This window comes from Haliaeetus leucocephalus, unplaced genomic scaffold, assembly GCF_000737465.1.
Source record: "Haliaeetus leucocephalus isolate CR32 unplaced genomic scaffold, Haliaeetus_leucocephalus-4.0 Scaffold351, whole genome shotgun sequence".
NCBI classification, from domain to species: Eukaryota; Metazoa; Chordata; class Aves; order Accipitriformes; family Accipitridae; genus Haliaeetus; species Haliaeetus leucocephalus.
In genome coordinates this window covers 4090944-4118738 of record NW_010972787.1, presented here as the reverse complement: position 1 = coordinate 4118738, position 27795 = coordinate 4090944, and the positions used below count along the sequence as shown (strand labels likewise).

General features: G+C 39.9%; 1 protein-coding gene across 8 annotated transcripts in view; it reads left to right on the top strand.

The window, feature by feature from the left end:
* The window catches only part of ATP8A2 (ATPase, aminophospholipid transporter, class I, type 8A, member 2), a 310653-nt gene that overhangs the window by 40790 nt on the left and 242068 nt on the right, over positions 1-27795 (top strand). For all 8 annotated transcript variants that reach the window (XR_774672.1, XM_010572662.1, XM_010572661.1 and 5 more), the window contains 8 exons: positions 4689-4794; positions 6122-6204; positions 7876-7925; positions 10083-10152; positions 11924-12008; positions 13287-13426; positions 17201-17339; positions 24630-24694. Coding sequence is in view for 7 of the 8 variants with exons in the window: in XM_010572662.1 (XP_010570964.1) it covers positions 4689-4794; positions 6122-6204; positions 7876-7925; positions 10083-10152; positions 11924-12008; positions 13287-13426; positions 17201-17339; positions 24630-24694 (738 nt within the window). In the remaining variant the exon portion in view is untranslated. The remainder of the gene's footprint in view (positions 1-4688; positions 4795-6121; positions 6205-7875; positions 7926-10082; positions 10153-11923; positions 12009-13286; positions 13427-17200; positions 17340-24629; positions 24695-27795) is intronic.

Here is a 27795-nt window from a genome sequence, read left to right as displayed (position 1 = left end):
TGTTTGGTGTGGGCTTATTTTTTACCCTGATGATATGAGTGCAGGGAAGTAGGTCAAGAAGCAAAAGAACTAAAACTTGGATCTCATCCTAGACTTCTCTATTATCTCCCTGGATTCTCACTGAACTTTTTCCACTAATTCCTATCTGTATATCAACTCTGTTCTGTGGCCCACAAATTACTTCTTGGGCAAGAAGCAGCAGGCACGTTGTATAGCTGCAGATGCATGAGTTGATGTAGTGAGTATGTGTGATGAGTAGTTAAGCATCTGGTCAGGCAGAACAGATAACTGTTGTGCTCATGTTGAACCTTTACTGCAATGAAAGTGTTCAGTTACGTCTCCAGCATGTCTGCTTTTTTTATGAAGTGTGTGGGAACTGAGGCTTTTATCCCATCAAGCTTTGAAATGACCACTATAATCAGCTGATTTTTAATTCCTTAAGAAAGCAGAACAAGAAAAACATATCACTGCTGGTATGAAAAACTGGAATTTAAAATACAGTAGGGGAAAATACATTCAGGTGGTGAGAACCTCTGGGAGGCTTTGGTTCAGAAAGTAACTGTTGCCTGAAAACTGTCAAAACATACTGTTTTATAGCTGACAATTAAATTGTTATAGCTTGGTGAGAAACATCTTTCACACTTCTGCTTTTGCCCTTAATTGTGCATGGGACTTTGGTACTTTAATTTTGCTCAAGTCCAAGGCAGTATCTTTAATTATAGATCATATTTCAGTGGCTTTGGACAAGATAAACTTGCATTTAACTTGGTTGATTCTCAAACACTGGTTAATGTTTTCTTTGAGTCTGTGCCTAAAATATCCTGATCCCCTCCAGCCTTACCAGCTCCATTATTCTAGACATGTCCAATATGGACCGATCCTCACATTGTTTTCCAGGTATTTGAATGAACAAAACAGTAGGAACTTCACATTTCTGAGATGGTGAATCATAATTCTCCCTGTTAATGAAGTAGATGAGTATTCTACTAGCTGTCCTTGGCAGAATGTGCCATATTCATGTAAAATAGTAAGCTCAAGCTGTTAATGTGCCTTAATAGCCCATTGGCCATTTTTAGGCCATTTGGTCAAAAAAACTTGTCAGTCCTGCTCATCTGGAAATACTCTATTTAGAGGCACTGATCTGATACTGCTACAAGTGAAAGGAGAGATGAATAAATATCTTTAACTTCACATGCAACTTCCTTGTAATTTTATCAGACTGTGACCAGTTGGCTAGAATAATGCAGTTTCTGTCTTTGGAGTGAGGAGGCCCAGATAAGGACATGCATGACAAACGTGCAGATACGTAGCTCTGCAGAATGCAGCTCGCTCCCTGAAAGACTGAGTTTAGACTCAGTGTTTTGTTCCCTGTGAGTAAGGGAGAACACAAAGGGATGAACACTTGTTATACAGCTTCCTGATCAGTGGTCTGTGCCTTGCTTGATAATAGATAATGTTGTGCCTTCTAGATAGGGAAACTTTGCTTTCAGTCTAGATAATGCTTTGTAGATAACAATTGAGAAACTGCTTCCAGAAATATGAGGCTATGTCTCAGTGTGCCTGTAGTTCTCAGCTTGTTGGGCCAGTGTGCAAAGTAAGTTCAGCCAGTGGGGTTTATTGCTGGTGTGCAGGTGTTGTACACCAGATGTTCCATGGATCTTTGAAGAAGGCAGAGAGAAAGGAGAAGCAATTGCTTTCACCCAGAGCTGTTTGCACGCAGGGAGAAAAAATAGGGGGAGAAGGCATTTAAAATGAGAGCTACCTGTGGACAGATGAACAAGAGACTAAAATATGCCAACTTTGTTCCTGCTACAGATGAATAGAAAAGGAAGAAAATGGGGTGGGAAGAAATAGAGCTGAGCTTATTAAATGAGGAAGCAAGGAATGTCTCACAGAGACCATCAGTAAGAATTGGAGTTCTAAAATGGCAGAGACTTGCTTTAATAGAGGAAAATAAACAATAAAGCAGAATCAGTTAACCTGTGGGACTTCTGTATTATGCTGGGGTTAAACTTGGCATGGTGCAAGGGATGTATTGCCACAGAAGCTATTAATGATATTTCTGTTCACAGTTCTGAAGCAGGAATTTGAATGGCCTATCCTGATTCATGCCAGTGCAACAAATATTTTGTCAGTGCTGGAACAATAAAGAAAGGAAACAAATGACAGCTGTGTGGAGGAGCTGATGTGATAAACTGGGTCTCTGATGATCACTTGCTATAGAATTGGAAGATTGCCATTTTATACATTGTGAGCTGTGAAAATACCAAGATAGCAACAAATTACATTGCTGGCTTGAAAGCAGAAATAAATACATAGGAAGGATTAAAATCTGTGACATTACCGGAGACAGGTTGTTTCCAGCTGATAGAACACGTACTATGAAAGTGTGTAAGGGGCTAGGTGACACAAGTTTAAGGAGGACATCAAAGGTCTGCAGCAATGGATGCTGAAATAAGAATCTGGTAGGCTGTGCATTTTGAGATGGAGATAAAACTTTCATTGCTTTCACTGGAAATAATGGAGCAGCAGTAACTTCCTGACCAGTAATTTGCTGTGGACTTAACATTTCACACACTATTCTCTGATTATATTCCATCTGTTCACTTGCTTGAACACAGCCTCTGCACTCCAGCATGTCAAAAGCTACAACTGTTGTTATTGTAGTGGTGTGTGACCATACAATTCAGAAGTTTCTGTATGCAAAGATAAAGGTCCTGTGTGGAACAGTTATTTTGAAAATATTCATGATAAAGTAACTGAAGTAAAACAAGAAAATAAGTATTGCATCTTTAGTTTCTTTATTACTTTGTTCCTGATATGCTTACTTTTTGTTTGTGTTTAACACATTTGCCAACTGACACTGTTTCATTGCTTTCATAGTAATTCACTTCCTACTAATTAAATCTTGCTATTGCCAGTGCATCCTTCTGCTATTCAAGTACGTAGGCTGTGTGCAACATATTGAAAAAACAAACTCAACAATTTTTGCCCATTCTTGGTCTTGGCCCTGAAACAGGACCTGAGATAGAACGAAACTTTGGTTTTGTTTTTGTCACATAGCTTGGCTTGGGGAGAGAAGCATTGATGTGTCTGAGAGCCAGTTGGGATCGTGCTCATCTTACTGCTAATTGTGAGAAGTTCAATTTGAAGTGCCCCTCTAAGACTGGGAAATGGAGGAATCTTTAATGTCTTGGTAGTTTTGTGTGATTAAAGGGTTTTCTAAAATAACTGTGTACTGCATGTACTTTTAGAAAACATATAATACAAGTCTCTCACAACAGAGGATTTTTGGAGGCATGTATTTTTCACTTGAAAAAGTTTCATTTGAACATTGTAGCCTTTTTTCTGTTGTGAAACATTCTGGTGTACACTAGCAGAATAAATTGTGTAGAAGCATCTTTTAATTAACTGTTTAAAAAAACCCGCAAACTTGGATCCTGTTTTACTAGAATCTTGTAGGATTCTTCATCTGATCTTGTTCTTAATATTACAGTAGTAGGGTTTTGGCCTGACCTTGTGCTAACAGCTCTTGTAATGATCTTGAATTTGTAGTAGCTCTGTTAAGACAGTATATGCAAAATACGCTATGCTAATGAAAACTTTGGAATCTAGATGATATGTTCATATGCAAAAATTTTGTGAGGGTTTGCCAAGTCAGCTAAGGCTTCTGTGAAGGCAGAACTGGGAAGTTTATGTCTGACTCAGTCACTGAGCAAACAACTGCTGTGATGCAAGATACTGATGCTACCAAGTGTGGATGTTAGGAATGCAGCAGAGTTGAACATCTGTTCCCTTCAGTTGTTTCAGCCAAGTGTCTTAAAGATCTGTGTGAACTGTGGATGAATTTAGTATGGCAGGTTGTGAGCTGTGCAGCTGAGTACCATTCCTGACTGCTGTGAGACCAGAAATGCTGTGCCAGAGGCAGGAGTGGAAAGGAGTGAAGAATGGGATGGGGGATTCCATTTCCAGTCGCTATAGCTACATTTGCCACAATTTGCTGATCAGGGGCCTGTGATTTACGTGCCGTAGCACCTTCAGTGAGCTGTAGACCTGGTGTCTCTTCAAGCACTTTGGAATGGCTGGTGACTACGCAGTATGTGCACAATGTTTCATAATATGTGTTCTCGTGATGCTGAATGTGTAGGGACCATTGATCAAATTTCTGCTTGGCTGGATGATGTGTTCCTGTGGAAGAGCACATGATGTTGCCTTCTACTGGCTCATCAGCTGCTGTCAGCTTGGATGTTCATCACTAAGGGTGCAGTTGCAATGAGTTTAATTCTGGTGTGGTTACTGTCAATCTGTTGAAAGCTGTTGTGGAAGCTACCAAAGTAGTATTCCCTGTTGCTTGATTATTATCAGCATCTTGTGGCAGTCATCTTTGCCTGTATAAAGCTTGGGGTGATGCAAAACTAGTGCTTTTATGTTTGGGGGGATGGGGGAATATTCTGGCTTCCCAGCTCTCTGCAACTTAAGTGAGGTCTTTATCATTAGCGCTCTACTTCATTAAAGCTGGCCCTTAACTTTGCTGTATTGATGTTCTGGGACCAAGACAACTACCGTAAATAGAGAACAGAGTATTTTTTTTTTGTCTGTGGTACTGAAGAGGTCTTCTCAAGTTAGTGAACAGCTGCCTCCCAGTCTGTGTGTAATACTAAACCTGACTCTTCTGATGTCCTGTCTAGCCCACAGCTGTGCACATACAGGAGTTCCTCACTCTGCTGGCCGTGTGTCATACTGTTGTTCCTGAGAGACAAGGAAATAAAATAATCTACCAGGCCTCCTCTCCAGGTTGGTCATTGCTTTCTTTTTTGGGAGGGAAGGAGTGAGGGAGTAGGTAGAAGGAAGGTCCAGAAATTTCCATAAAGGTCATGGATTTTGAAAACAAGATGTCCCCCATGATGCTAGCAGTAGATCTGGCATCTGCTGTCATTAGTGCACACTGCTTTTGAATGTCTCCCACAAAATGTCCAAGTCCGTGATGATTCTGCAGAGCTAGGCTGGGCTTATGATCCTTTCTGCTCTCGTGAGACCTTCTACTCTAGCCTTTCTGCAGGGGTGAAAAGCAAAAGTAAAACTTCTAGTGCATAGAGCTGATCTATGGAAGTACTGATTTGTTTCTGCAGGAAGAGTTACTTGCTTTATTTGGCATGAGTGTAAACTGTTTTTCTTGATCTAGTAGATTCCCATCTTGTTCTGTGCAGATACAAGGTGCTGATACATGATACAATACAACCAAGAGCAGAGTCGTGGCCATATTTGGGCCTGCCCTTCACCCATTTCTTCCTTCTTTCAGGTAGCACAGAGGTAGCAAAGGAGGTAGGCAGGCCCAAAATGCAGAACAGCAGGGCCCTGCTCACCATCAAATTTATCTCTGTTACTGAGGATGTTTCTAGAATTGTTGTAGTGATGTATTGAGTGATGGAGGAGTATCGTTTCTGATTTATGTCCTAATAGAGTGCCTGAAGAGCCCATGTAAGGCAGCTCTGGTCACAGTTCATGAGCTGTGAGGAGACAAGGGAGCTTTAGAGACATTAGGGTTGCTTGAGTTGGGCACTAAACGCACCTATATGGTGGCTGTGCTTAATGTTGCTTGCTCCTTAATGAGGCTCTATAACTACCTACTAGAGGTAGAGGTGTTGGCTCTGGTTTCAGCTGGGTTATTTGACCTCTGAATGACACAGCCCAGTTCAGTCCCCAGAAGACAATGCTGGATTTCTATAGCACCTGATCTTAGTGCCTTTACAGCAGGAAAGGGATTAAATGTATGTTTTAGGAATTCAGAATAACATAGCTTTGATCTTGCTTTCAGAACAGCTATTTCCCCCTTTTCTTGTAGAGAAGTATGTTTTGTCCACACCAATAGAGTTTAATGCTTCAATAATTACAGGACGTTTTATACAGGTTGAATATGAAATTTGTGTAGTTGATATTGCATGGCCTTTGTAGGACTAAAATGTGGATGTTCTTCTGGAAGTGTGTGCAGATCTACTCTACAGGTGGCAGAGTACATGGGAAAGGGGGCTTCTGTGTTTTGGCGGTGTGGCAGATTTAAGTATGGGCTTTACAGGCCTCTTCTACACACCAGATTAAACCTAAGCTTTTCTTGTATTGGCAGATGAAGGGGCTTTAGTGAAAGGAGCAAAAAAACTTGGTTATGTCTTCACAGGACGGACTCCACATTCGGTTATTATTGATGCGGTAAGTAGTAAATGCATGTGGCACAGACTGCCAAGCTCATGCAGAGCATAAATGTCTCCTGTGTGATTCTTTTAAGTTACCCTTTACAGGGCCTTTAGGGTGCTACATGCAAAAGGCTTTTGCAGACTGGGAAAAGTTGTCTTACTCTGTTTTTTAGATGCAAAGCCCTTTGCCCTTTTGTGTGGCATGGGCAATAGGAAGTTGCAAGTGACAGCAGTTGTGCCTGAAGAGTATTTCCCTTGTCTGGGAAGCACAGATGAGAACACTCACATTAGAAGGAAACTTAAGTGTCTGGGAGACTTTCTATTATGTTTAATGGTTACTGTATTTCTGAATGTTTGATTTCTTGTATTAAAATGTAATTTTTCTTCTGAGTAAGATCTTCTGTAGAAGATGTATCTGCTTAACAAGCTCTGTATGCAGGGATGTATAGTTAATAGATTAGAGTTGACATAGGCAGTCTCAAACCCACGGGGTCACATTCTGACTTAAGTTGCAGTCTAAGCTGAAGTGGCTCCAGATTTACACAGGTGTAGCTAGTAGGGTGGTTATTAAGAATAATGGATGTATTTTTGTCCTTCATCTCAGGTGCATTCACTTTCAAGTTTCTTGGTACACTACTAAGCCTTTAAGCACTTAAAACATACATCTTCCTGGGACTTGTCACAAACTTTTTACAACTTCTCAGAAAACTGCTGCTTAGTTTAAAGGGGAAAAGCTTAGGATGAGCAGTGTCATCTAGAGCTATCTAGGCTCTTCTCTCTTCTGTGGGAAGACCCAGGCCCACCTGGCCCAGTTTTATACTCATACGTGCCAAGTTGGGAGCATGGTCAGTCTCTAGCCAGGAACAAAAGCTATCATTCCCAGAGGTTCCTGTCTCTCCTCATTGCCTAAGTCAGTGGCAGTACATGTAACATGGGTTTGAGGTGGCTTTTCGTCTTGGGGTTATTGCTGAATTGATTTGTGCCTTGTAGGACATAACTCTGTACTGCAATTAGTTTTTGCTACAGCCCTTTCTTTAACCACGTGCTACAACTACCACTGGAGTTTCAAGACTCCAGTAACTCCCACTGCTCCTTCCATCTGTTGTAGAACAAGAAAGGCAAAGACAAGGTGTTTTGAAATCCTTTTCCTTTCTGAAGTTGCTCATGTTCAACCCCAGTAAACAGTTGTTGATGATAACAGGGATTACTCCTCAGTTAATCATTTTTTGCCACAAAAAAATATTATCTAATATGCTTGTAAACTCAAGTAAAAGAAATGCTAAGGCAGTTCATACAAAGGTTATTGTAATACCAGATCCGGATGGCATGTTTACATTAACTTGGAATAATGCTCACTGTCTGTAATATGTCTCTTAGTTGATAGCTGTTAGAAGTAAATATGCAGCTTAACTTTCAGAGCATGCTTACCCTTCTGGAGTAAGATATTCGTTCCTTGAAATGGTGTAAAAATAGTAAATGGAAGATGCTGCAATGCTAGATATTCAAGTAAGATTAGAATGCCTTCATTGAATAGGGCTCTACCTCATTTTTACCAGCAGAGGGAGCTATTATCACATCGTATGTACACTGGGATGTGTGAACCAAGGTGTTTAACCAACTTGCATGTTTGCACATGTAACAATATACTACAAATTATACTTATAATAGTACATGCTTTCTTTTGTAGCTGGGAAAAGAAAAAACCTTTGAAATTCTTAACGTGCTGGAGTTTTCCAGGTAAGTTTTCCTTTAATGGACTAAATACAGGGTAACAAGAAAACCATTTTTGAAAACATGTTATTGATAATAAAAAGATACAGCTGATGCAGTAGGAAAGCTGAACTTCCCTAATTGTGTCCTGCCCCTCCTTCTCCTAATTTCCAACATAGGACTAATACAAAGATTCTTACAAACTGGTGGCTGTGGCACATGAGTATGAAGCTTTCCCCTGCCACTCCAGCTCTGTTGGCTTACTGAGAAATTGCTGCCCTGGAAGTGTCATTCTGTGCCTCATTGATTTTCTGATGTGTCATTTGTCTACTTCAGGAACATGCTTTGCGACTGTGATTGCACTTGTCTAGTGCTTCTGTAAATTACTTGGTTTTGAGTAGGTGGAATCTACAACTGGAGGACTTTTTGGTGCCCCTTTAAGAACCACTCTAGCTATGAAAAACTAGACCTTGCAAACATTCTTAACTTGTCAGGCTAGTTAAGATGAGCAAGGAACTTTGTGTGATGAAACAGGCCCCTAAATGACTGGAGATGGTAAAAGGTGCTTTCTCCTTTTCAGTTGATAAAGTTTTGTCAGTTTGAATGGTGCTAGTCAGCAGGCTTTTTTACTGTTTTTTTTACTCTTACTGTGGCTTAAAGCCTTGGAGTCTTGTTCTCTGCTATCTTTAAGTTGGCTGGTTCTGCTCAAAATGGAGTATGTAAAACTGCAGTCAGAATATTTGGGTAGGTAGTTTTTCTTGTGTTCTGGCTTGCTTTGAAGATTTCTCTTGGCTACTTTACCCTTTTCATTCAGAATATAGCTACTTGGGCAACTTGTGGGGATATCTAAAATAGTACTAAGTCTTTTAGGGTTTGACAAGTTGACCAGTACCCTGGTGTCTGTAGACAGGAGTAGCTGTAGCCATCATGTAGCAGAAAAGAGCTGGTTTAGCTCTTCCCTCTGTGTAGCAGCTTCCCACTTGACCAGGGAAGGGAGTTCCTATAATTAGATTTCAAAAAGCACATGGAAGTTTCTTAGTGTCATTAGCTTGCTGCAGAAATTTTGGGCACAGCTAATTACTGTCCTTTCAGACTTTCTTCACAAAGTCTTAGAGACTGTTTTGTCTGACAATACGTGCCAAGAGCTTACTTTCTTACATATGGCTCTTGAGCCCTGAAAAGGGGCTAAATTTCCCAGAGCAACTTCAGAGCAGGAGGAAGATTGCTCTACACCCTGATCTGTTTGTACATATTGGCAAGCAGGCAACGAGGAAGGAGGATGCTTTTGAGGTCTCCTTTCACTAAGGAAAAGAATTCTATGAAACCACACGTTCTTAGGGTTCTCTTGATGAGAGTTGATTTGCCTCTGCCTCTTACAAGCTGCATTCTTTTCCACTGGCTCCTTTAAAGCCACTTGATGGATAAGTAAAATGCCAAAACTGATCTTTTTTTAAAAAAAAAAACACACAACAAAACCAAAAAACAAACCTTGCCCACCTTCCTTTGTTAAACATCTGTGTATGGTATGCTGCTATTTACCTTTATTTAAAAAAAAAAAAAAAATTCTCCAACTTGACTGTCTTAATATGCAGCCCTACTCAGAGGGTCTGACTTTGTTCTATATAATCTCAACTAAGTAGGTCTGATTAGACCAATATAAAGAACCTATAGGGAGGCCAAGAGCTGGTGTATACCACGATTCCTTTCTATGACATTTCTGCTTTCTTTTGAGTTAGGAGGTTAAATAACTGCCTTTGTTGGTGGATTCTTATTCCAATGTCTGTTATGCCTATAGTAAATACTCTATCAGCCTTAATGATTCCATTTCTAGCCTGAGTCCCCAAAACAATTTTGCTTGAGGAATAAGGAAAAGCTGAGAAGAAATGTGATGCATCTTCTTTCAAGAAGATTTTTGTGCCATCTTTCTCTTTTCCAAATTCTTGCTCATATTTAGGTGCAAGTATGTTCTGATTGAGTGCCTGCCAATGGGAGCCATAGGGCTAAAGCTGGAAATGGGTAATTTATTTCTCCTTGCTGTGAAGGATTGTGGGGGTCTTAAGTTACTACTGTTACATCTCACCTTATTTCAGATGCAGTAAATGCATCTGAGAAAATTCACTGGTTAGAACAGGACTTACTCTTCATCACTATGACTAATGAAAGCAAATATTTTTCTTTCAATAGCAACAGGAAGAGAATGTCAGTGATAGTTCGAACTCCAGCAGGACAGCTACGTCTCTACTGCAAAGGGGCTGTAAGTAATTATGCTACCTAATGGAGAACTAACACTACCAGTTATTGTTTCAACAGCTGTGGCTGATGCTGGCATTTCATGTCTCATACATAATACTGGTTGGCTTTCTGTTTAGGGCCAAGTGATTTAAGAGATCTGTCATTCCTTCTCTGACTTTTTGCAGGCAGGAAGGTTGCTAGGCTTTCTACTACCCAGTTGAAATCCTGAAACTAATGGGAGCAGTACCCTTTACTTAACAAAGTCAGGATCTCACCCAGCTGTGTAGCAGCAGTTTAGGAGCTAGTCTAAATGCTGTTGTCTGAATCTGTAATACTAAAATCTGTTCTCAAGTGCTTGGCTGTTGATACAGCTCTGTCACATCTCTCCATTTGCTCTTATTTGTCATCATGACTTGCACCATGTTGTGCTTCTGTCCTCACTGACAAGAGCAATAACTTGCCAAAGTACAAAGGCTGCAAAACTAGCATTGGCCACAGCCAGAGAGTGGTTCTAATTTCAATGGAAAACTGTGGAGGTGGCTTTTTGCAACAGGGAAAACTATTTCAGACTTCTGTAAGGATCTGGTTTACTTGAATTTGTCCTGACACAGAGGTCTGGGTGCACTGCACTGTTGCTTCAGTTTAACTCCCCTGATTTGATAAAGATGTGCCAGCTTCATGCTGGTGTGGTAGGAGTGAATTAAGCCCACTGTCGTGTGCAGTATTTCAAAGTTGTATGTGTAGTAGGACTGCACAGATCTGCAGCTGCTTGTTGCTCATACCATGCCTAAGTTGATACTGTTTCTTGGAGTGTGGCACTGGAAGAGATGGAGAACAGGAGAGTTAGTAGTAAAAAATTCCATGCTGTCTTCCATATGAGCAGGCTTAGCTGTCTAACAGAGCAAAAGGGTTGTAGTAATTAGTGTAATCTGGTGTTTTGTCAGGTATGTTCTGCTGCATCTGGCACTCATCTGAAGTGCAAGTTTGGTGCCTGTTCTATGTGAACTCTTCCGCATTCTGATAGTGATCTCCTGTCCTGTCACTTCTATCATAAATTACTCGTGTGTATGCTTGTGTCTAATCAATGATAGGTGTAGGCCTGTTTACGTAGCTTAAGAGTACACATTTGAGCAAAAGTAAGGTTTCTGTATTTTATGTGTGTGTAGCAACTTGTCCCAGTAGTTGCAGAATAAAATCCAGAGACTCTAGATACAGAGGTGATGGTGCTGTATTTTCATTGCAGCTGTTACCTGGGCCTTTTCAATTGCTGTTTGATTTAGTGATCAAGAAAGCTGCTGCAGGAGGAAGGTTATTTCTGAGAAAATTTTGTGGTAGAACCTGATCAGTGTTTCTGCCTTTTTTTTTTTTTTTTTAACATCAGTGGAAATCTTTTTTAGAAAGGATTGCCAGAAGCTCTCCTGCATGGGACTACAATGTGTACTGAATAAGACCAGACACTTGTATTCTCTGAAAATCAGTGTATCTGCTTAGTAATTCAGAAAGGAGTGTTCTGTACTGCCCAGTAATGGGCACCCCTTTATGGAAAGAGGGAGGAGGGCAGAGTGTACTTCCATCCTCATTGTTTTAAGTGATGCAGTATCTCTGCTCTTGGGCACAGTCCGGATGACATACTCAAACCAGAGTCTCTAAACCCCAAATGTATTGCTTGTAAATATAGTCTTGGGTTCTGTTATTAGTAAGTCCACTCAGGTTACTTCATTTGAGCTTGTAAATATACAGATGGAAACTTCATATGTAGACTTACTCTGTTGTAATGAATTTGGTTTTAATAGGATAATGTAATTTTTGAGAGGCTTTCAAAAGATTCCCAGTATATGGAGCAAACACTGTGCCATCTTGAATACTTCGCAACAGAAGGTAAGAGAAACAGCATGTCATGAGAATTCAGTTTATCAAATTATTTGCAGCACATTCTGCATGGTCTAAGCTTTGCAGTGCCAAATAAGATGGTTATGAAGATAAATTAATACGCGGTGTGTAATCAGCATATTAACAACTCTAGGATAATTTTAAGCTTAAGGAAGTTTGTGCCCTGCTTCTGTGCAATTTCAGTAGGGAAGTGGAATTTAGAAGGAAAAGATGCAGTTCTCTGTGCCCATAGCGAAGGGAAAGGGTATGACTTGTATTGCCTGGAATATGTCAATTAGATTAGAGTTAGAGGTGTTTTTACCAGTGTAGAAGTCGGATGATAAAGTCCTTGGCTTTATGAAGCAGAGTGATAATCTGAACATGCTGAAAAGCCTGGAAGACCAAGATATCAAAGATGACCTGAAATGGTCTGTAAGGCCTTTGTGACTGATGTAATGCCTCTGTTCACAAGGAAGTACTTAGTTTTGTTCCCTCTTCTGCAGCAGCGTAAGATATTTGCATTCTAGTAAAACCATGAACCACTGGTTTTCTTCCTAAATCTGGAAAAAAAGAAAAAAAAAATTTTTTTTTTTTTTTTTGCAGACTGCCAAATTCCCAGTAATGAAATGTTTGTATTTTATGGCAGAGACTCCTTTCTGCTTGACTCAGGCCAGGAAAAAAAAAATCATTAGTTCTGTATGTTAATTTTTGTCAGTGGTCTAATAAAATGGTTTTCATACTTCATGGGCCCTATTCTCTTTTGTGCATGTGTAACTCCCATTAATAATGTGAGTTACGTATATACACTGAAGGAGGAAACAGTCTTTCTAAGAGGAAATGTAGGCTGTGCACTATGTTTGACTAAGTAGTATCTCCCATCACAATATATAGCCGGTTCTTTAATTTGATCTTTTTGGAAATACATGAAAGCCAAGCTTGCTTTCATACTCAAACTAAAGATTAAAGATGACACTTTGTTGCTCTAGTATGGCTAGATTGCAATATTGAAAATCAGGGAGAATTTTGTGCCCATTAGGGTCTTTCTTGATTTGTACCAACATTAGTGACCTAAATGAGCTAGACTTTTTGTTTTACATTTGTAAAAACCCAAATGCTTCAAAAATGTACAAGGAGATTTTCTCAAATCCAGAGTTTAACAGTGTGCATGAAAAGCTACTGTTGTTCCAATGAGAGGGTTAGAATCTAGCATTTGTTAGGGCATTAATGATATGCTGATACTCAGTATAATTTCACTGTGTGTAATGGCTGTTGTCTTCTGATTTGCAGGTCTGAGGACTTTGTGCATTGCTTATGCAGATCTGTCAGAACACTCTTACAGAGAGTGGTTGAATGTCTACAATGAAAGCAGTACAGTTCTGAAAGATAGAACTCAGAAGCTGGAGGAATGCTATGAGATCATTGAAAAGGTAAGATGCCTACTTTTTTGATTATCAGATACAGATTCCCTTACGTGTGTCTCTTCCCATGGCATTTGGGCTTTATACAGTAAAACCAACTGTTGATTTCATTAATGAGAAACTGAAAAGGTATTCTTAATTGGCAGCCTGTTCAGTCCATAGACCTCAAGTTTTAATTCATAAATCCGAGACAAACTTATGTATAAAAGGTCATTGCTACTTAAACTCTTTTCTCACATTCTTTTTATCTTGTTGTCTTGTGTAAGGTTGATGTAACTTGACAAAGATAACATATAAAATCATCGTGTTGCACAGAGTTCCCATGTACTACTACTATAGGAAGAGAAATTTGTTCTTCTTTATACAGCAGTCACAGTTCAGGTTTTCTGAAAGGTGTTGTATTCACTGTAGATGAAAAAAAAGCGCTCACCAAGGCCTGTAGTCGCATGAACTGAAAAAAGGTGAAAAACTGTTCCATGCAAGTTGCAGAACTCATAATTCTGGAAGGGGAGGGCAGGTATCAGAGAACCATTTTGAAATGCTGTAATCCCACAATGAATGAAATGTTAAAATATCAACACTAGGGGCCAGTGTTTCTTTGATAGTTGCTGTTTTTACTGCTTTCTGACATGCTGGTCGTCGCACTTCTCACCTACGCTTGTTCATGCTCTTTTCCTTTGGTTCATTCACTCATTTTATTTAGTGGTTTCTTTAAAACACTCTTTGAATTTCAGTCTCTTCTTTAATTAATATTAACAATGCAACTTAAGTTCTGGAGCACTGTTATTTATGTTATTTGGGGCAGAAGAGGGAAAGAGGTCAAGACTAGGATGGGAGCTAACTTTCATGGGGTAACAGAAGAACTCCAAGAACTCTGTAAGAGCTGAAGTTTGGGCCTTGCTTTGTGTTGGTCAGTCCGTAGCAGTGTGGTTATCTAATCCTTGGTTTTGTAGGTTTGCAGAGCTCCTTTCAGGTTTCTGCTTCCTATACTGTGTTGTCATACTCTTGTATTTTCACTGAGGTGAAAAAATGAACATGGCTTGATTCTCTTATTTAAAAATGTCTTCTCAAACCTTAGATCATTTTTGGCCATCTACCTCCTGCCTATTTTCACAATTCTAATATCTTGAAAAAAAGGGGACCCATGAGTGGGTTGTAGAATTGGAGTTTGGACTTAGTGCCATATTGGTAGGAAGTATCCCCTGTGTTTCTTTACTGCTGATGTTTGCTTTCTGGTCATACCAAGGAGCAGGGAACTGTACTTGAAACTTAATTTTTTTTTTTTCTGTAGCTGGTGTTTCCCAGTTTAAATTCTCTGGTCTGTAGGCATTTCTAGATAATAAACTGACTTGTGGCTGTAACATAAAATATAATGTATTTTAACAGGCTGGTTTTTTTCATCTAAGGGCTCAAACTAGAGTGGGACAGCTACTTTCAGTGTCGTGGTTTAACTGCAGCCAGCAACTAAGCACCATGTAGCTGCTCACTCACTTCCCCCCTTAGTGGGATGGGGGACAGAACTGGGGGCGGGGGGGAAGTAAAACTTGTGGGTTAAGAACAGTTTAATAGAACAAAAAAGAAGAAACTAGTACTGATGGTAATAACAAAAAAATGACAATAGTAATAATGAAAGGATTGGAATATACAAAACAAGTGATGCACAATGCAATTGCTCACCACTTGCCAACCGATGCCCAGTTAATTCCTGAGCAGTGATCCCCCTCAGGCCAACTCTCCCCAGTTTATATACTGGACATGACATCACATGGTATGGAATACCCCTTTGCCCTGGCTGTGTCCCCTCCCAACTTCTTGTGCCCCTCCAGCCTTCTTGCTGGCTGGGCATGAGAAGCTGGAAAATCCTTGACTTTGGCCAAACACTACTTACACACTGATGATTTCAGCTGTTGCTTATCAACATTCTTCTCATATTGAACCCAAAACATAACACTATACCAGCTACCAGAAAGAAAATTAACTCTATCCCAACTGAAACCAGGGCAGTCAGTCTGAGTGTTGAGATCACTAGATCATAGTACAGGTGCACGTGTAGAGACAAACTTAAACTGGCTTCCTTCCCCACCAGTACACCGGTGGAGGGGGTTCAGCAGGCACAATAGTAACTCCCCTGCTTGAGTAGGTCAGCCATGCCGATCCCTTTTCTGTCATATTTAACTGTTGTCAATGATTTTAGGAATAAAAGACAATCTACAATTGCACACTTGGATTGCATTTGTAACCTTCAAATGTTGTTGGCATTGATAGGGCAAACATTTCATCAGGAGGCTGTAGGGTACTAAAGCACATGATTTATGTAAGTTGTTTCTCCTACCTTTACCAGCTGAATATCTCATTACAGAACTTAAACTTTGTAAGACCTGTAACTCATTCATACAGGTGTGTAAGCTGGCATAACTCCTTCTTTATGCATGCAGAGATTCATACAAGCAGGAGCTGCTCAAGATGCCCTCTTTGTAGAATCATAGAAGGGTTTGGGTTGGAAGGGACCTTTTAAAAAAAATCCTCTAGTCCACCCCCCCCCGCCATGGACAAGGATATCTTCCACTAGATCAGGTCACTCAAAGCTCCGTCCAGCCTGACCTTGAACACTTCCCATGATGGGGCATCCACAGCTTCTCTGGGTAGCCTGTTCCAGTGTCTCATCACCCTCATTGTAAAAAAAAAAAAAAAAAATCCTTCTTTATGTGCAATCTAAATCTATCATCTTTCAGTTTAAAACCATTGCCCCTTGTCCTGCCACTGCAGGCCTTGGCAAACAGTCTTTCTTCATCTTTGTTATAAGTTCCCTATATATATATATAAAAAGGCCACAATAAAGTCCCCCTGGAGCCTTGTCTTTTCTAGGCTGAACACCACCAACTCTAACTACTTCTGTTCATTTCATCTGTTTACACTTGTTTTGAATAATTATAGTCCCTACAAATAGAAGCTGTTACTTTTTGTGTGCAATTCCTGAAATGATACAGTATAACTAAACTGAGTTTGTATCAATTTCTTTTTACATACCTAAGGAATCATTAAAATGCTTTTAAAGTTAAAATCTGCTGAGTAGATTGTGCCTTTGACAATGTTTATTTCTTAGGTATTTTTGTCTGTGTGACCTTTTTTCGGTAACATGGCCAAATCTCTTCAAGCAGTTGCTTTAGAATTGCATAAGAATGTGGCTAACTCTGTAGTATTAAATTTGTTGTACAAGGCATGTTTTCCTGGCAGACATCTGTATGTAGACTAGAGATACTTGGATTGATTAATGTTCATACCACTTGTATTACATAAATGTAGTGATTATATCCATAAATAGCTGCAATAATTTTTGCTTTGAGTGATTGTATCCAGTCTGTATGTGCATTTTATGGGGGGAAATTAGTTTAAATGATGTGATGCCAGGTGACTTTTGTTTTGTGAGCTTAAGAAATACATTAACTGTGACCGCTCGTTATGTCGCTATGGTGATTAGTGAATACTCTAGTATATATGTTCATCCATAGGCTAGCTTTGGAGTTGTATAACTTCAATGAATTGCTCTTGAAACTTTGCCATCTTTTTGATCAAAAACACGCTGTTCCATTCTGTACCTTTTGAAATGTGAATTGTATGCAGAGGAAGTAGAATAGCCACACCAGAAATTTACTGTAGTGTATATTGCTTGTCAAAAAGTTGTATTAGCAATGAGGCACAACATGTTGTCCTCGATTCCTTTTTGAGTATATTCCAAACAGATGTTTATATTAAGAAAACAATCTCTCAAATTCTTTTTTCCAGGATTTACTGCTTCTTGGAGCTACAGCCATTGAAGACCGCCTGCAAGCAGGTGTTCCAGAAACAATAGCCACGCTAATGAAGGCAGAAATTAAGATATGGATTCTGACGGGGGATAAACAGGAAACAGCTCTCAATATAGGTATCCATCTTTCTGGTTACTCTGAATTTGTCTGAGATGTAGCAGGTAACGTACTAGATCTGTTGTGTGGGGTCTAAAACAAAATTAGGCCTGCTTCTTATAGAAGGGTTCCTTGATAGCAGGGAGGCATGTGGTAGCCTTCACTTTGGAGAAGAGGGGGGCAGGGTTTGGAGTGAAGTCTTTGCTCTGAGTGTCAGGCTATATTCAGGGTTTTTTAAGGCAAAAGGGACACTTCTGCTCTTGGTTAAGTGAAGTTCTTGTACAGAGTGAATATAGATAACTCTGCCTTCTGATGGAAACCGGAGAGCTCAACCAGACTGTAATGTTTCAATTATGATGTGCATTATATCAAACTGTTACAGCTTTTTTCTTTCTTACTGACTGCCTTGTCTAGATTTTAATGCAGTTTGGGATATGATGGGAAATATGGTAATACAAAGCGTATAGCTTACAAATTCTTGCAAACCTTGTCTGTGAAATAGGCAGAGGCTTGAACATCCTGCTGTCACCTTATGGCACATGTTAGTCAAGCATGTCATGATTGTCAGTAGAAATGTGTTGCTGCTATTGAGTATATGGATAGAGTTTAATGTGGGTTGTTTTATAAAGGTACAATGTGGACATCCTTGTCTCAAACCTGTTGATGTATATTAACTTACAAACTACCTTCGTTGTAATGCAAAAGAAAGTCTTGCAATGATGTGAACAAAAGAACAAATTATTTACCAGACAGGTGTGCTTGGGTACTGATGTAATAGAATGGTAACCTTGAGTCATAGGTGTTTATCTGACTACCTGATTTTGCAGCATAAAATTGGAAAGTTTTTAGCACTGTAAGTTTTAGGTTTGTTGTTAGAAGCAGCACCTAAACATTAGGTTTTCTTTCAGGTTATAAATGTATCTGGTAGAATCAGTTTATATATCCAACTCTATCTGTAACTTGTCAAATACAAAGATCTTGCTTTAAGGCTGGGCTGAACTGGAGGTGCATATTGTAATTTCAATCCTATAGCAGCTCGATGTAGCACTGCTATTGTGCTAGCCTTGCATTGCATATCCCACATAAGTAGATCTAGTAAGTATTCAAAACTCAAATTCTTCACCCTTTTTCTCACCGTGGATGCTTTGCAAGGTGGGCAACCTGAGTAGCAATACCTTGTGCTGTCATAGAATGCTGCCGTGCTTGAAATGCTGATTTGTGAGCTGTACCTATGCTGCCATCGTGCCATTGCCCTTCACACTACCCTAGTAGCCTCCTAGGAAGGGGGCTATCCAGGTATTAACTGAGTAATAAAGACTTGGTAAAGGAACAGATCCTGATACAAGCACACCTCCCCTTCATGACATCTCTTATCTCCTAAATATAGCATCCTTGGCAGTATAGTGCCCTGATGCTCTTGTATTCTTTTTGATTATTTTTCTCCCTATAACTGGTAAATCTGCCCAGAGGTGGCAAGAGGCAGAGTGGCACTCTGGTGATCTGGTATCTTGCAGAAATGAGTGACGCTTTCAACTTGTTTCTTAAGACTATAACACTGTGCTTATCCCCACTGTCTCTAGTGTGCCCGTGTAAAGTGCCATCCGCAACTGCATTCAGATTTGCAGATTTTAGTCTGTTTAGATGTAAAGATGTAGGTTAAGGGGATCCTTAAAAGCACAGGTTGCCTTCTGTTGAAGGAGCTATTTTTTTAGCCTTCTCAAGCTCATGTTGACCTCAAGATTTTCTAACTATATGAAGAATTTGACCACTAAAGCTTTTTATATGTAGAACTGCATGTAGATGGGTCTGGGTGTATTTCAGGCTCCCCCTGGCAGAACTGTGATGCTCTGTAACGGAACTTATGTTACCTTTAGCAAAACTTCGGGCATTTGCTATTTTTTGTCCCTTTTTTTTTTTCTGCTTTGGTTAGTTTAGTGGAATTTAAGAATGTGGTCTGCTTGACTGACTAGAATTTTTGTTTATTTAGGAAAACTGATTCAAGTTTCATGGATCTTTGTATGTCAGAGTTGGTACCGAGGTGAAACAACTTGCTGAACTGATACAGTTGTAGTAGAAATAAGGTGGATGGCTTAAGTAGACGATTTAAATGCTAGTTATCTGGTTTGAATCACTGTCTGCAGTTTTTGTTTTCTTTAAAAGCAGCGGTCAACTTGAGAGGAGGGAAGCATCATCTTTTGACAAATTAAAAAAAACAAACAAAACCTTCAGATATTGGCATAAATAAATAAAATAAGTTGATATGTTAACTGACAGCAGCTAACCTGAATACAAGTAAATGAGCTTTACAGAGATTGCTTACTCTGAAGGCTGTGAAGGACACCAGCTTGTCTTGAAAGCTGTTTTTTTGTGGTAGCAACTTGGAAAAAATAACCATCTCCCTTATAACTTCTAAATTATCACTTTGTTTAGTGTATAATTTGTTAATAAAACTTGAACTTAATTAGCTTCATGTTCAGTTTGTCTTGAAAGTACAAACATGGGGCACCATTCCAGTTCTCATATATAACCCATTAAAACTGTAAAAAAAAAAAAATCTAAAACCCAATCCACATGTACACTTTATGCTTCAGGTGCAAATATGCTATCTGGGGAGTAAAAGGTATTTTCACTTTCTCATTGTGTGTGGAGCTTGTGCTTATGGACTCTGGCTTGCTATATGGCTATGCATATGTATTGAGGTATATTTGAGCTCTTGGCAGCTGCCCTGAGGAGTTGGAGTAGTTTGTTCTTCCAGCTTCCTCTTGATTCTTTGGCCTTCAGAATCTGTGTGTGTGTGTGTCTGTTGTCTCTTAATTGCACTCTTGACTTTTCTGAAGAGTAATTATTGACCTTGCTGGGGGGGATGGTTGCATGCCTTCCACTCAGCCGTGTGCCATCCAATAGTTCTGCAGCTGCAGGAGAGGAGAGTGTTCCTCATAAGCTTTAATACTGATCAACCATTTGAACTGTCTGCTTATAGAACATAGGAGTTCCAGGTTCAGAAACATCTTTGAGCATGACATATGGTCCTCAGTTTTTATCAGCTGAAACTGTCCTTAGTGAGTGTCTGCAAACAACTCTAGAAGGCTTAATAGTGTTCTTGTAGCTTCATCATTCTCTTAAAACAATCTGTAGACTCTGGATCTTCTTTGCCTTTCAGTGAGGCAAAAAAAAAAAGGCAGATTTTTGTTTACCACTATCCTGGTGCTCAGCAGGCTTCCAGAAAATCAGAATTGATGGATTTCCAGCCAATAACTTCCTTAGTAAACAGATTGTTTTCTGGGAATGGGAATGTAGTGTTCACTGAGCTGTATCTGTCCTTGAACAAGAAATCAATTCCTACAGTTGAGCTAAGTGCTCTTACATAGAGTATGCATTGATAGCTGCGAGCACTACCTTACAATCACAGAATCATAGAAGGGTTTGGGTTGGAAGGGACCTTTGAAGATCTAGTCCAATCCTTCTGCCATGGGCAGGGACACCTTCCACTGGATCAGGTTACTCAAAGCCCCATCCAACCTGGCCTTGAACACTTCCAGGGATGGGGCATCCACAACTTCTCTGGGCAACCTGTTCCAGTGCCTCACCCCCCCATCATAAAAAAATTATTCCTTATGTCCAGTCTAAACCTACACTCTTTCAGTTTATAACCATTGTCCCTTGTCCTGCCCCTGCAGGCCTTGTTAAGAAGTCTGTCCCAGTCTTTCTTAAAAGTACCCTTCCTCTATTGAAAGGTCTTCCAGGGCCTTCTCTTCTCCAGGCTGAACAACCCCAACTCTCTCAGCTTGTCTTCCTAGGAGAGATGTTCCAGCCCTCTCATCCCTTTGTGGCCCTTCTGGACCTGCTCTTAGAGGTCCATGCCTGTCTTGTGCTGGAGGCCCCAGAGCTGGACGCAGTACTCTGGGGGGGGTCTCATGTCCAATTTTTCATCCACCAGTATCCCTGGGTACTTCTCAGTAGGGCTGCTCTCAGTCTGTTCATCCCCCACTCTACTGACTGATGCTTGGAATTGCCACAACACAGGTACGGGACCTTGCACTTGGCCTTGTTGAACTTCATAATGTTCTTATGGGCCTGCTCCTCAGGCCTGTCAAGGTCCCTCTGGATGGCATCCCTTCCCTCCAGCTTATCAACTGCACCATTCAGCTTGGTGGCCTCTGCAAACTTGCTGAGAGTGCACTTAATCCTGCTGACATCAATGAAGATAGTAAATGGTATTGGTCCCAGGACTGACCCCTGAGGGACACCATTCATTACTGGTTTCCACTTGGATGTTGAGCCATTGACTAACACTTTGGACACAGCCATCCAGCCAACTCCCTACCCATCTAACAGTCTGTCCATCAAACCCATATCTCTCCAATTTAGAGGTAAGACCACTTCTGTTACGGGAAGCTGTGATTTTTTTTTTTTTTCAATTGAGGGAAGTGAAGCAATGCCAGTATGCTTGCCTGTATCCCGATGTGAAGTTTGAGCAGGGCATATGTGTCCTCTCTAAACAGAGGGTAATCATTCTTGCCTGACATGATGGATTCTGTGGGCTATGATCGTGAAGTCTGGTTCAAGCAATCTTTCTTCCAGGACACTTGAAGGGAAATAAGTGCCAGAAGTACCTGATTCATCTGCTTCATGGACTTTTAGTCAGGCTTTTAAATTAAAGAGTTAGATATCAACTTACAGGTGTGGATTGACATTTTACACTTAGCTGTGAACCAGCAGTTGATCGTATTCTGCTCAAAAACATTGGCAAAAATATGCCCTGATATTAATGTTTTTTTGGTTGCTATCTTAGTACTGCTAGTAATAACTACTACAAAACTATTATAAAACTTGAAAATATGACTACAAATGTTACTTGTAATCTTACAGTTGCCAGTTCATTTGCTTTATACTAGTGCTAGATTTTAACATCTTCATAGTCCTGAAATTGTACATAATGTATAGATTTCCTATAAAACACTGTTAGGCTTGACTTACATCTTCCTATTCCAATTCTGATCTCCTTTCTGTTTAATGTGATGACAAGCTGCAAAATGGCCTCAACTGCAGGATTAGTTCTTCTGACTCTGTGACTTCCAAGATGCACAGCAGAGCAACTGTTTTCCATAGTTGTGTTTTTTTCCAGCTCCACTTGTCAAGTAGCATCTTGCTCTTTTTGAAAGAGGCAAAATGAAACAGTGAGCAGTGGTTTAGAAATTACAGCTTGCTGTTGCACCTGCTGTTCCAATCAAATCCTACTAGAAAATCCTTTTGAATTAGTTATACTGAATTTGTAACAGCCTATGGCGCAAGGCTGCCATTCTCTGGGGAAAGAATAACTGTGATGTGGAGGGAAGTGCTTAAGTTTATAGTGTTCTCTTTTTCTCCTCAGTAAAAATAAGGAAGGGGTTCTTCAGCCTGGGACTAACTTTTAAAAGTGGCAAACTGACTTTTTTACCCAAGTTAGTGTTTTGTCTATACCTGTTGAAGCTTCATTACTCAGTTCTGTATTAGCACCTAAGATTTGTTCACAGGCAGAATCAGAGGCTATCTGCAAAGCTTTCATATGTTGTAGGCTGTGCTTTCTAGAATATATTTTGTCCTTTTCCCAACAGGTGTGTGTAAGTTCAGTGTCATTCTGTGTTGTTCTCTAAAGCAGAAAGTAAACCTTAGCTTGTTAACACAAATAAGATGAAAATGTATGTGGAAGGTTGCACCTGATACTCATATTCCACACAACTGTGAAAATGGGAGAGAAATGAAACTTCTGCAGGTAATCAAACCTGCTGCCTGAAAGTGCCTCTATGTGATAGAAGCATGCCTTCCACGAAGGAAGATGAGGGATTTGCTTTCTTGATGGAAGTCATTCATGCAGCGGGCATGTTAACCCTGGATTGTACCTACAAAACTAGCCCAATTACAAAAATTCGGTAGCCTGAGGAAATGATTTGCATTGCAATTGGTGAGCCAGTATAGCCTTCCTAAGGAACGAAGAATACCACAGAAAATAAATTATTGCCTCAGTTGTTCTCTTGCTGTTGTGAGATATGGAGAGAGACACTTAATCTTTTTACAATGACTACGCTGTTCTGCTTTTGAACCTGTCAGCCTTGTAGTGGTTCATTGCTGGGCTGTTACTCTTACACTGCAGTAGCCTCCAGTCTCCATTTTAGAAAAATAAAAGACTTCTGAGACCTTGTTTTATTTCACAGCAATTTCTTAAACTTGCTGTGATTCATTTCTATGCAAAAGCATAGTAGAAATACAAAATAATTCTATTGTATATCCTTCTCCTGTGTCACTTAAATCAGCAATAAAAGGCACTTGCTTCAAATAATGAATTCTGTGCTGTTTTATGAAGCTACGTGACTGCTAATCCCAAGAGAACTTGCATGAGCTTTTAGGATAATGCGGTGGGGTCAGTCTGATGTGAGTCTGCATTTGTCTCTTGCCATTCATATGAGCTGGAATTAAACTGTTTATTTTGTAAGTGCCAAGTACGTATATCCTGATATGACTTCGTCTCGTGTCGGTGACAATCGTGTGGCAGAGGAACTGCCACTTCAGTGGCATTGAGTGCTACTGCAGTCACTGGCTTTCCCTATTACAGAAATAAAAGGCTTTTTCCGGTATTTTTGCTTTGAATTTTGGTGTCCTGGCAAATGTATAGAACCGCTTTCCGAGTGCTGCTCCAGATAATGGCAACTTGCTCTTGTTCTTTCATGCCCCAGTCCTACACTAAGAATAATCGAGTACAATTACATGATACCTGTAGAAGTTGGTAGGGGCTCGATGTCATTGATCTGTAGTTTTTGATGAAGCTACGGACCTTCCACACTAAACACTTAGGAGTAAAAAATGTTCACGTAACCCAGGTGTGGGCTAAGGGGACTGGGTGGCACCAACTGATTCAACATACGTGCTTCCAGTCACGTGGCATAGCTGCAACCGTGCATTCAGATGTGTTCCTGTAATATGTTGAAGGCAATTCTGCCCTCATGCAGATTGGAAAAAAAAAAAGTATAGAAATATTTAAATTTGCTTTAGGGCAATAGCCTGTATTTAATGCATCTAGTTCATACAGTGTTTTCTTTAGTTAAAAAAATCTCAAGTGATGTATCTGGAAACGCAGATAAAACACAGCCTGTGTTGCTAGTAGAATTGTCAAATTGGAGTGTGTCCTATACACCAATGTTTCCATTAGCCTGCTTATTAGGGGTAACTGCTCAAAGTAAATTGTAATCTGACCTATCAATGCTTATCTTTAAGGTTTAGCTAAACCTTAAATATTCTTCCAAAAAGTAAATTCTTGTGGTTTATTTTTCTTGCAGGGTATTCTTGCAGACTCATTTCACAGAGTATGTCTCTCATCCTGGTCAATGAGGATTCACTAGATGTAAGTAAGCAATTTCTGGTATAATTCTTGACAGAAGGAGGTGTTGCTAACAAAAGGGAAAGTTGTTGAGCTTTCTCATTTTATTTCTCTCACTTGCCTTTAGGCGTAGCAACATAAACAATTCATGCTTAAACAGGGGTGGGTTGTGCAAAATGTACTCCTGAGGTCTCCAGTCACAAGCTGTACAGATCAAACTATAGTCTCAGAACAAGAAACTAATTAGGTCCATGGGTTTGATTCTGCTGCAAACTGGTGAAACCTGCAGTATGTCATCAGGAATATGGTTAGGCTCTAAGGTATAGTTATAGTAGTAACATAGACTTACTGAAATGCATATCATGTAGCTGTACAAAGGAATACACTTACATACATTACCGTAGGATTTTTAGACCCCTGAAAGGCTTCTGTGTTTTATTTTTAAAACTTGGTATGTTTTTCATTGCTTTAGGAAAGTAGGGGGGGTTAGCTAATTTTATCTATACAGTTGATGTTCTTGGAGTCCTATTAGATCCTTCTGCTTTTTAGACAAGTCTTTGATTCTTCTCTTGAAACAAGAGAAAATGGAGGCCTATGACAGCTGGTTTTGATTCAATAGACCCTATATGATGTTGAAAGTGCTGCTTTAGCAAGAACTCGTTGTGAGGCTATATCTCTTCAGCTTGATCTGCTTGCACTTGATGGGCTGGTATGTGGGTTTTGGGGAAGGCATGCTGATAGTCTCCTTACCCCCCACTTTTGAGTCCCTTTCAGAGGGTCAGCTGCCTATTTGACAGCTTCTGTTGACAACCTCTGCCTCAGTATATATATTAAATGCCAAACTAATTGTAAAAAGTGAAACCTGTTCTTCTTATTTTTATCTTGAAACAGATCTACAGAAACAAAAATGGCTACCAGAGAGAAAATGAAACTGGAGAAAGAAATAAGAGTTAAAGAATGTGGTACAGAAAATCCTGAAAGATAGGAGCTAGTGTACTCCAAGAAAGTATAGAGGGGATCTCCTAATTTAAAATACTTGAAGGCTTATTTTAATTCCTTTCTGTAATTAGCATATGCACTTTGAGGTTTTGTGTGTTCAGCTTTCCCAAACCTTAGCCAAGAGGTATGAGGGAAAGATAATGTAATGTGGGGACTCAACTGGGAGAAAATGTCATAGACCAAAGCATTTCTTCTCACTTTCCCACATGCCAGCTTTGCAAATACTGTGGAGTGACAAAACTTCACGTGGAGTGATAGACAGGATCCCTGTGGAAAGAAATTAATTTAAGTTGGAAGAGGCTAAATAATCCTTTCCCCATCAAAGGGAAGCTATGAAAGGGAAAAGGTGACAGATCCAGCCACCCACTTGTTGAGTCCTGAATCCATTGCCCAGTTTCAGATGGAAGTCTTCTGAGGCACTGGGAGGACAGGAATGAACAGCCATCTCTGCTGTTTAGGAGATGGAGACTAGAATCAGGTGAGGAATAGTAGGGCAAGCAGTTATTTTCATAATTTTAAAGCTTTCTTGTAAGTAAATGTTGTGCTCCTCTTTTGAGGTATTCTGTTAACTACTTGAGAAGTAGAAACTGGAAGTCTGGAAAACTGAATACAGAAGTATGTATTTTTGCAGTGATAGCCAACAAATAAAAATTAATCTCTGGGTCTTAACTCAGGGGCGTTAACTTTTAATTTCTAGAGAAACTAGACTTCTTAAACAGCTGTATTACAAATGAGAAAATGGATAAAGATAAAAAAAAGACAGGGTAATAAACTGAGAAGCTGAATGGATTGAACAGTCTCAGAAGGTTTGAGGTTGTATTGGTCTTCATGATATGGCTTAGGATAACGAGAAATTATCAAGACTACTGTTACAACTTCATTGACAATCTGCTGTCTTACTATGGTGAAGTGTTGGCAGATTTATCTAATCCACAGTCTCTACTATGAACACCAGAGGTATATTGACAGACCCCATGATGGTAAAGGGGGGTCATTGGTCACATGTAAAACATATGAAAATATTGCTGGAGTTTCCTACTGTCTCAATGCCAGAAAGCACTTTGGTTGGCTGGATGGGGGTGTGGAGCCTGTTTTAAGACCCTTGAGGACTCTGTATTTGTCTTTAAAGAGTGAATGGGGATGGGACACTTCCTGATTCTACAGAATACTGGCTGTTAAGATGGATCTGTTCCTGAAATAAGAAAAAAGCATGAGAGGTCAAGGGATGACACCATCAGAGCCATTTCATATGCATCTTGCCACATGGCTAAGTCTAAGGATACACTAGAGTGAGAAGCCCTGATCAAACATGGGTTGGCATAGAATGAAACCCATTCCTCCCCTCTTTTTGCCCGACCTCTGCCAACATAGAAAAGAAGTATGCAGTCAACTTTCAGGCATACTTTAAAATCCCTGGATAAAAAAAGGAAACTCTATCATCATCTTTTCCCACCTGCTACTTCTAGTTATGTAGCTGGATGAGGAAATACAGTTAGCGCAGCAGCTGCTCCTAAATTTTTAAGTTGGAATTGTAGTGTTGCTGATGGCTCATGTTGAATTGAACACCTTACACCTTCATTCTGGTCTCAACTGTGTTGATCAGTAGTATCACAGTACACTTAAGGATCCACTTTTGCAGATAGCTGAAGATACTTTGGAGAACTTAATGCTAAATGCTTACCTTGGTGAATTAATGTTATGTGGTGCTTGGTGCGCATAAAGTAGTGATGGCAGAATGGGAAGTGGGAGGAAACAATGGACGGGCCCTACCTGTGCATAGCAATATATCTTCCACACTTTCTAACTTTAGTTGATTCCTTCTGGTTTCCCTTTCATGTGCCAAAAATGTGAGCTAATACTACAACAGTGCTAAAAAACGTAAAAGGTTGGTGTCTTTAATTTTCATGCTTTTCATTTGTGTAGCTTTACTTCTTTGAAACAGCATCATCTAAATTATGCAGTTATAAAAAGCGAGGGCATCTCTTTTCTGGTCCTGCAACTTTAGATAAGTTGGAGTTGGAGGTGAAAAACTTTGTCAGCTGTACATGTCTGTGGCAGAGGTTCTAAGGAAGGGGTCATTGCTGCTGTTGGAGTGATTTGAGTTTGAAAAGTGATAGCTGTTAAAC